General features: G+C 48.9%; 1 protein-coding gene across 2 annotated transcripts; it reads left to right on the top strand.

Annotated features, from left to right (window-relative positions):
- The first annotated feature begins 4832 nt into the window (after positions 1-4832).
- On the top strand, positions 4833-8386 carry LOC121497903. Of its 2 annotated transcripts, XM_041767669.1 has the most exons (2): positions 4833-5952; positions 7868-8386. In XM_041767669.1, exons 1-2 carry the CDS (start codon positions 4859-4861, stop codon positions 7947-7949), a joined length of 1176 nt encoding a protein of 391 aa, XP_041623603.1. In that variant the 5' UTR covers positions 4833-4858; the 3' UTR covers positions 7950-8386. The 2 variants fall into 2 exon arrangements, with proteins under 2 accessions (XP_041623603.1, XP_041623604.1); XM_041767670.1 differs by having other exon boundaries at positions 4833-8386.
- The last annotated feature ends 1685 nt before the right edge of the window (positions 8387-10071 follow it).

A 10071-nucleotide genomic window follows, 5' to 3' on the forward strand; every position in this document is an offset into this window, starting at 1 on the left:
CTCATCTATCCACCTGCATGCCTGCGGCGGAGAGCACACCTGCTGGAGCCTGTGAGGGACTCGGCAGTGTCGCCTGCGGAATGGAGCAATGAGAGGGAAGATGGAATTAAAAACATTCCAGGGATCCCTGGGGGGGGGGGCTCAGCGGTTTGGCACCTGCCTTTGGCCCAGGGCGTGATCCTGGAGTCCCGGGATCGAATCCCACTGGGGTCCCTGCAGGGAGCCTGCTTCCCCCTCTGCCTGTGTCTCTGCCTCTCTCTCTGTGTCTCTCATGAATAAATAAAATCTTTTAAAAAATGAAATAAAAAACCCATTCCAGGTCTTGTGATTATTTTTACAGTAATTTAACTTTGTTTTCCAAAGATTTTATTTATTTGTGAGAAAGGGCACGGGCAGGATGAGGCGCAGAGGGAGGGGAGCAGACCCCCGCCCCCTCCCCTGTAGCAGGGAGCTCCATCCCAGGACCCCGAGATCATGACCTGAGCTGAAGGCAGACGCTTCACCCACTGAGCCATCAAGGTGGCCCTTCCTAACTTTAATTTTTAAAAACAGATCATAAGTTGGTGCAGCGTAGAAAAAGGTATTTTATAAGTTGAAGTATAATAAGCATAGTGTGACATCAGCTTCAGGTGTACAACACGACTCAACAGTTCTGTACAGTCCTTAGTGCTCATGGGAAGAATGGTCCCCATTTGTCACCAAACATTATTATTAGTTTATTATTAGTAGTAGTATGATTATGTTCCCTATGCTACTTGCCATTTCTGTGGCTTATAACAAAAAGCTTGTATTTCTTTTTTTTTAAGATCTAATTTATTTATTTGAGAAAAAGAGAGAGAGAGAGAATATGAACAGAGGGAGAGGGAGAAGCAGACTCCCCACTGAGCAGGGAACCCCAAGGCAGGGCTGGATCCCAGGGCCCTGAGATCATGACCTGAGCCGAAGGCAGACCCTTAACCAACTGAGCCCCCCAGGTGCCCTGAAAGTTTGTATTTCTTTGAAAAGGCCAATAGTGTAGGGCTAGCATGTTTTTTTTTTTAACAGACATCATTTTAGAAAGAATTGCTTTATTGTTGATTGTTTGTAGATAATTAAATTCACAAATTAGAAATCAAGAAGATGACTATTCAGAGTGTGCTTCACCTGAACTTGGGAAATGCTTTGGGACTTTGTAGAGATGGTTTTGTTAATTTAGGAAGAATAATTGTGTGGTAAAAGCCAGTTACCTTTTAGTGGAGAACTCTCCTAATGGGCACCAGCCTCCGGCCCCGCTGGCGGACGTCAGCTTGGCTCTCCCGCCCTCCGGTGGCCCTTCCGCGAAATGCAGACACAGCTGCAGGCAGGTGAGCGGCTTCCAGCTATCAGGACAACCCAGGTGTGTGAACTGCACTCCCAAGTGTACAGGTTTGGAGAACCGGAGACATTTTCTCACTCAGGTTCCTCACTTTAATTTTGCCACGTTATCACTGTGTCTCGATCACACACTCCCTTGAGATTCCTGCTACGGAACCTGAGCTCCGGCATCTCCTGTTTGACTTTGCAGCTTTATCCAAAGCTACAAATGTTTTCTGCAATTTTTTTTTTTACATATATACCATAATCTTAGGCCTTAGATTACCCTAGGACACAAAGGGTGTTCTGCAAAGAAACACTTGTAAATGTACTTATTCTGTGTCTATAAGTCCTTTGTATACTGCATTTTTTTTTTTTATTCCTCGTAACTACCTTGTGAGGTATACACTGTATTTTTCATATTTCAAGGCAGTAAAGTGGTACCGAGGGAGCCTGACGGTAGTACAGCCTGGGCCTGAAAATCAATCTGGCTTCAGAGTCTGTGCCAGAACTTTCCTCCTTCTTTTCAAAGTCCACATAGTTGATTAATTTTGAATTGATTGTGAATTATTTAATGAGAATAACTTGGTAATGTGTTTCAATGGTTTAGCATGCTCCTTTGTTCAAAGCAACATGTGAGTATTGTATTTTTTCATTCGCTGGTGTGAGTCACCCTCAAAGACCTAGACTCCTCTGTAACATTTAAGAACCAGGTTCTGTGATTTTTACAGAAGGGTAGATTTTACAGTCTTAAAATAGAGGTTTTTTTTTTTTTTTAACTTTAACTTCTTTAATTTTTTAAGGAGGAAACTAGTGCTTAGAATCCTTTTCATGGTAAATGCCAAATAGTGGCTAGTTGGCCAAGGTCAAGTGCATCCCAGGAAAGAGTTAACAGTGTACAGATTGAGTATGATTTCTGATAAAAGTGGTTATTAACTTCAAAAGTTTTTCATTGCTGTGGGACTTCAGAGTAAACTTTTTCCAAGTCCCTTCTGTAAAATAACTTCATTTCAAAAAAAAAAAAATCCTCTGGGCATTCCCCTGCTAGACAATTTCAGGTCAAATCAGTTCTGATTAAGTTACTAGTCCTCCAGCAATGACTTTTCCTCCCTGGAATTTCTACATATGGTTTTTGTTGCTCATATAGCACTGACTTCACAAATAAGAATAACAGGACATACCATAAGACCCAAAGAAAAATAATTGTCCTATCGGGTTAAGCACACAAACTTATATATAATACACAATATCAGCTGCTGGTCTATTAACTGGAAACGTGTGACTCTTCATGGGATCAAAGTAGTTGTAGTGAAATCTCAGGGAGGCATAGCAGAGACTCGGCCATAAACAGGAAAGCTCAAGTCTGGCCAGTTGTACTATGTCCTGTGTGAAGAGAGTATTAAAGCAATTGTGTAATTGTTTTCATATTAATTTAGTAATTATAGCTATGTCAAATACTTAAAGCCCAATTATTGTTAAGTTCTAATTCAAGCAATAGCTCACCCCTATCCCCAGGAGATGGGCATTTTTGTCAACCACACTTTTGTAATGGGTACACGGAGACACACACAAGTTCAGTAACTTTCAGGATTTCACTCTAGGAAATGATGCAGCAGGATTCATCCTGGGTTCTAGGGTCAGGACACATCAACACGCTGCTTTACCACCTCATTTATGATGGTCTACCCTTGTGACAGTTAATTTTACGGGTCAACCTGATGGGTCTACAGGGGGCCTGTGCATTTGGCCAAACGTCGTTCTGAGTGTTTCTGTAAGGGTATTTCTTGCTAAAATTAACATTTTAATTGGTAAAGCAGATTACCTTCCCTAACGTGGACAGGCTTCATCCAAGGTCTGTAAACAACAAAAAGGCGGACTCTCCCCAGAGTAAAAAGGGATTTGATTCCTCCTGCCTGATTGTCTCTGAGCTGGGTCCTTGGTTTTCTCCGGCCTGAGACTCGGACTCAGACTGAATTACAGCATTAGCTCTCCTACATCTCCAGGTTGTTGTTGACTGCTGATGTTGGGACTTCTCAGCCCCCCATCATTGTGAGAGCCAGTTCCCTACAATAGATACATATGCTGTTTATATAGGATTATTTATGTATTTTATATATTACTTCCATCTATATGTATAGCCTAATTCCACAAGCTTATATATGTATGCAATTTTATAATATATATGTGGATATATATGTGTGATATATATGTGATATATATATATATATATATATATATATATATATATAGTTTCTCTGGAGCACCCTGACTGATACAGATTTTTGTTCTGAGAATAGGGATCGATAATACATAAAGACAGATCCCTCTCTGTATATATAGGTGTCACCCTGATGTGCTGTAAACTCCCAAGGATGGGGAAATATATGTCATCTTTTCACTGTATATCCGACCCGTGTTGCAATTCCTGCCGCAGGGCAGACTTCCCAAATGAGGCAGGTGTTCATTGGAGAGAAGTGCTAGGGGTACGAACTCAGAGGTAAAACACAACTCCCGCCCCCGGGGGCCTCACACTTCTCTGGGGATGACACGGGAAGTCTACCCGGGGTCGAATCCACTGAGCTGGGCGACTTCCACACTAATCTTAAGTGGGTGTGGACCTAACGGTGGAGACGCACGATGTGTGAATCCCGGGTTGACAGAACTGCAAAGGGAAACAGAGCCTCCATCGCAGCTGGAGATTTCAATGCGCCGCTCCGTAGATCAAGCAGAGAGAACAGAACGCCCTTCGGCCGAGCCGAGCTCTGCACCGAGCACAGCTGCACGCGCATCCTTCTCAGGAACACTCCGGGTGGTCCTCGGGAGAAGCCGCACCCTGGGCCGCACGCTCAGTTGGGATGTCTTGAAGAGGGCAGCAGAGGGGCCCCTGGGTGACACCTGGGGGGCTCAGGGGCTGAGCGCCTGCCTTCACCCTAGGGTGTGACCCCGGGGTCGCGGGATCGAGTCCCGCGTCGGGCTCCCCGCAGGCCTGCCCTTCCAACGTCCTGTTAGCAGAGCCGCTCAGGCCCCTGCCCGCTCACTCTCCTTCTCCCTCACTCCTGCTGCCTGTCTCCCAACTGCACGCTCTGCACTTTGAGATGGGTCTTCCCGCGGCTGATACACCACCTGTGTGTGCAGCCACATGCACGTGGCAGAGGAGGCGGCGCCTGTGCAGAGCTCCCCTCCTCCAACACCCGTGCATGGACACCTGTGCATGGGGGCACACCTGGGGGCTCAGCAGCTGAGCATCTGCCTTCAGCCCAGGGCGACCCCGGGGTCCTGGGATCGAGTCCCGCGTCGGGCTCCCTGCATGGAGCTGCTCCTCCCTCTGCCTGAGTCTCTGCCTCTCTCTGTGTCTCTAATGAATAAGTAAATACAATCTTAAAAAAAAAAAAAAGAAAGAAAGAAAAGAAAAGGAGAAGAGGCCAGAAGAATTCGTCCCTACCGCACCTGGGGCTGTGCAGGGAAGCCCCGCCCCCCCCCCCCCCCCCGCCGCCCCGGGCTCAGGCGGGGAGAGCCCCGCAGGCAGATGTGTGCGGTGACACAGCCCCGCCCGGGTGCCACGGAGCGCGGGGGAGACGCAGAGAGTGACCGCGGGCGGACCCGGGAAACCACCGCGACCGAGCTCCGCGCGGCGCCTGCGCGGCTCCACGGCCGCACCTGCTCCTGCACCTGCGCCCCGCACCTGCGCCCTGGATCCCGGCGTGCCTATCCGCAGGGACGACGATTCGGCTTGCCGCTAACAAACAGTAAAAATACCAGCCCCCTTCCGCGCCTCTCCTCTCGCCACAGACGCGCTTCCTCCCGCTCCTCTGCCTCCAATCCCGTCCCTTCCACCCGCCCTCCCGGAGCGGGGGCGGCGGGCGACGAATCTGCGGCCGCGAAACCGACGGCAGCGCCGCGCCGCGCCGCTCCCCGAGCGGCGGAAGTAGACGTCACGCGGAGCCGTAAAGCGCGCATCGCCTTCCGGTTAGCGACAGCCGCCGCGACCGTCCCCGCCGGCCGTCCTCCCGGTGAGCGCCTCCCGGTCCTCGCAGCTCGGGCTCTCCGCCGTGGGCGCCCCCCCCGTCCGCCTTGGATCATGTTCAAGAAATTCGACGAGAAGGAAAACGTGTCCAACTGCATCCAGTTGAAAACGTCCGTCATCAAGGGCATTAAGAACCAGCTGATAGAGCAGTTCCCGGGCATCGAGCCGTGGCTCAACCAGATCCTGCCCAAGAAGGACCCGGTGAAGATCGTGCGCTGCCACGAGCACATAGAGATCCTCACGGTGAACGGCGAGCTCCTGTTCTTCAGGCAGAGGGAGGGGCCCTTCTACCCGACGCTGCGGCTGCTGCACAAGTACCCGTTCATCCTGCCGCACCAGCAGGTGGACAAGGGCGCCATCAAGTTCGTGCTCAGCGGGGCCAACATCATGTGCCCCGGCCTGACCTCGCCCGGCGCGCAGCTCTACCCCGCCGCCGTCGACACGGTCGTGGCCATCATGGCGGAGGGCAAGCAGCACGCGCTGTGCGTCGGGGTCATGCGCATGTCGGCGGAGGACATCGAGAAGGTCAACAAGGGCATCGGCATCGAGAACATCCACTACCTCAACGACGGGCTGTGGCACATGAAGACGTACAAGTGAGCGCGGGCAGCGGCGCCCGGGGAGCTCCCGGAGAGCTGGACCCGTGTGTGTGCGCGCGTGAGGGTGTGTGTGTGTGTGTGTGTGTGTGTGTCTCGTGCGACCGCGAGGAGGCCCGCACGCCCCGCGCCCAAGGGGGCAGCAGTCCGGCAGATGCTGAGCGAAGTAAAACAAACTACAACAACAACAACAAAAACCAACACGAAGTAAAAGATTTGGAAGGAGTGCAGCTGTCTGTATCCGTGTCATTGCACGCGTGTGCGTCAGTGGGTGTCCTTTTTAGTTTTTTCTTTTTTAAAAGATTTTATTTATTTGTTCAATAGAGGCACACAGAGAGAGAGAGAGGCAGAGACGCAGGCAGAGGGAGGAGCAGACCCCCTGCAGGGGGCCCGACGTGGGACTCGATCCCGGGACCCCGGGGTCACGCCCTGGGCTGCAGGTGGTGCTAAACCACTGAGCCCTCAGGTGCCCCCCTCCCGTGCACGGGTGTTGGAGGAGGGGAGCTCTGTGGACGGGCGCCGTCGCCTCTGCCCACGTGCGTGTGGCTGCACACGCAGGTGGTGTATCTGCGGTGGGAAGACACATGTCAAAGTGCAGAGCGTGCAGTTGGGAGACACGCGGCAGGGGTGAGGGAGAAGGGGAGTGAGCGGGCACTAATACTGACCATTATGTTGATACCAATCCTACTGAGTGGCTCTGCCAACACGACGTTGGTAGGGCAAGCAGAAAATCTAGTAAAAAGTGTCCCGCAGGCACGAGTGATGGTGTGCCCCACAAGCCACATCTCCCCTCTTGCAGGCAGAATTTGGCCCATCCTTGTTCTACATGGACCCGGAAAATTCTGATGAGGCCAGGCTCACCTCCGTGCTCTGTTTCCCAGTAAGACTTAGGCGTTTATAGGACCTAGTAGGATCCTCCTATATCAGAATCCCTAGGAAAATGGGGATCTTCCTGCCCATGATTTTGAGTTGTTTATATAGGTGGCTTTATGAGCTGTGTTAGGATAGGGCTGCTTGAGGATGTCTGGAAAAGATGATTGGGGTCTCAGAGGAAGACCCATGGGGAGAAGGGGTCTCCCTGAGATGGGGGACGTTGGCGTGTGTGGTTTTGTTCTTGCCACACACATGCACACGCACGCACCCAAGACCTTGCTGGGCATAGAGTCTGAGCATTCTAAAATTGAACATGGAGAGCAACAGTGCCCTTGTTGTATGAGCTGATGGTTAATCGACTGTGGAGACTCCATATATACCAGGACACTTTATTAAAGGGCGTGGCAGATTTATGTGAGCTAATACATTTTCCTTATAAATGACTTCTTCTGGACTTGAGTTTCCTGAAATTTAAAGCCAAAGTTCTCTCCATGTGTAATGGAATGGCATCGTAGACCTACCCAATTGAGAAATTACATAAAAAAGGGTAAAATAGGTGAACCGAAGGCTTGGTGACTTTGCCATGATTGGTTTCGGTGTTACTTATATGAATACAAGATAAATTGCTGTAGATTTGGGGGTGAATGGAAAGTGCAAAAGTAAAATGTGGAAATTTAGACTTCATGTTATTCCTCACACAAGTTTGGTTGTGAATGAAAAGATACTGGGGGCAAGCTAGAGGAAAGTTCCAGTCAAGGTATTTTGTTTTGGAGTCTAGATCACTTTGCTGTTATTTTTATTGTTGCAGGTTGTTAGTGGGCTATCTAGTATGTCTGCGTGTTGGGAAAGATTCACTAAGCGGGAGTGCTTGATGGGGATATAATCAGTGGAATAGAAAAGCAGGAAGGGATACTCTAGAAGGAGAGGTGGAGGGACTGACCTGCCCTCATAAATCTGCACCTTTGGATTCTGTCCCTTTGCCGCAGAGTTGTCATGGAACGACTCAAACTCTCCTCATTAGAACACTATTTTTTCCTCAAAGGGTTAGGGGTTTTGCCCCGTTTAATTGTCTTCTGCAATCAACACCACTCTGGCCATTGGTGGACACCTGTGGAGGACCGTAAGCATCTCATGACAGTATTCTGGAGCATCAGTGACTGATGAACACTGATGGAGACACTGAAGGTAAGCCACCCTACAGTTCTTCTCTCACTGTGTCCCCACCAGCTCACTCCACCAAACGTTGAAAGAGGACCCTCCGAATCTACATTAAGCCTTCCTTCAGGACTCATTCATGGATTTTCATGCTATCTTCCATTATGGGATACTGACCATTATGTTGATACCAATCCTACTGAACAACTCAAGGTGGAAACTGCATATGCATCAGAAAGGGTGGAGGGCAAGGGTTATGGGAACTTCCTGGAATTTCATAGAAACTTTGATCTGTGTATTCAGAGATAGATGTCTTTGTTAAAGCATTCTTTACACTCACCATATGTTTAAGGTGATCTGTGAACCAAAAGGTAATTATGAACGATTAAAGTGAGGATCATCTCTACTTACTTTTGGCTAAGACCAATGTCTGATTCGATGGTGAGGACACTGAAGTACGAGTGATAGTCACATCTTACCTCAAGAACCCACTCACTCCTGTGCTGTTTAACCCAGAATAGTTCAAGAAACAGTGTTTCAAACCTACTTTGGGGCTAGGCACTGGGCTGCAAGTAAGGTGCACAAATATAAAACAGCACCCTGTTTTCCAGGAGCTTAGTCTTGTTAGGAAGGCAAACATGTAGACATAATTTAATTTCACATGTTTGTGTATGTATATACACCTATATAGAGTGAATGTATGAGTTACTTGTTACAGTATGGTCTGAGTGAATGACGGAAAGTTGTCTCTGCCTGGAAAATTGAAGAGGATTTCTTAATTAGAGGCTATCTGAGTAGAAATGTTAAAAAAAAAAAAAAAAAAAAGATGTTTTCATCATGAAAATAGTCCAAAAAGTTCCAGGAAAAGAAAAAGTGTGAGCAGTGCAGTAGAGTCACAAAAATAGAAGCAGTTGCTTTTTTGTAGGTCATGATTTTCCAGGAAAAGATGAGAAGAGATGAAACTAGAGGCTGATGGTATGGACCCATTTTTAACGTGCCAAAGGAGTTACGTGCTTAGGGCTGGAATGGGCCTCTACAAGAGTGTTGAGAAGGAGTGGTGCATGAACGGTATCACAGATTGGATAGGTGAATGCGAGAATGGATTCGAGGGGCCGGGGCTAGAGGGAGTAACTAATAGGCAGCATTGCACGTCTTTCAGGCAAGAGAAGATGACACTGATTTGAGGGATTTGAATGATCCTAAACATTTTCGTGAAGGAAAAAAGTCTTCAGACATTTACTGGGAACAGGAAGTCTGCACTTGGTGGGACATGGTTCATAAATGGGACAGGAGCCAGGAGGGGGATAGTTGGGTGGGGGGGCTGCAGGAGAGGGAAGGGACGTCATTCTAGGGACACGCATGAAACATAAACTTACAGGACCTCCAAACGGGACCACCCAGCAGACATGCAGGTAGTGAGTGTGTGAAGACCAGGCAGGGCCAGGGCTTTTGTACAGATTGGTGAGCCATTAGTATGCGGGTGGTGGTTCAAATGATGAAACAAGTAAATGCTCGTGAGTTTTAAAATGAGGAGGCTGGAGACAGAGTGGCGGGCGTATCAACATCCATGTGTGAGTGGGGGAGTATCTGTCTGCTTAGAAAACTAAGAGGATGAGCGTCAGTAGGACTGTGAGTCCCCTGACCAACTGTCTAATTCCTGGGAAGAGTAAAGCAGTGTCCCTCAGCTCTAGAGGAATAAGTAAATACCTAGAATTGGCGACTTTGACGGTCTGGAAAATCCTAAGGAATTTCGAGTGGGACTCATCGGACAGGAGGCTTGTCCCTGCCCAAGTGTCGAGCGACCGCTGGTGGCAGAGAAGGGAGCTGTGCGTTTTCCCAGCAGTCACTCCAGGCCAGTCCCACTTGACTTGGGTTGCTATTTGGACAGTTAATGCTCCTTTTTTTTTTTTTTTAAAGATTTTATTTATATACACCTATATATATGTATATAGGTCCGAGAGAGAGAGAGAGAGGCAGGGAGGCAGAGAAACAGGCAGAGGGAGAAGCAGGCTCCATGCAGGGAGCCTGACGTGGGACTCGATCCCGGGACTCCAGGATCATGCCCTGGGCTGAAGGCAGGTGCTAAACCGC

Source organism: Vulpes lagopus, chromosome 8 (genome assembly GCF_018345385.1).
Source record: "Vulpes lagopus strain Blue_001 chromosome 8, ASM1834538v1, whole genome shotgun sequence".
NCBI classification, from domain to species: Eukaryota; Metazoa; Chordata; class Mammalia; order Carnivora; family Canidae; genus Vulpes; species Vulpes lagopus.

Coding starts and splice junctions, on each gene's coding strand:
- LOC121497903 (XM_041767669.1), top strand. CDS start 4,859: ATGTGTGCGGTGACACAGCCCCGCCCGGGTGCCACGGAGCGCGGGGGA. Junction 5,953..7,867: donor TGGCACATGAAGACGTACAA/GTGAGCGCGGGC, acceptor TTTTCCTCAAAG/GGTTAGGGGTTTTGCCCCGT.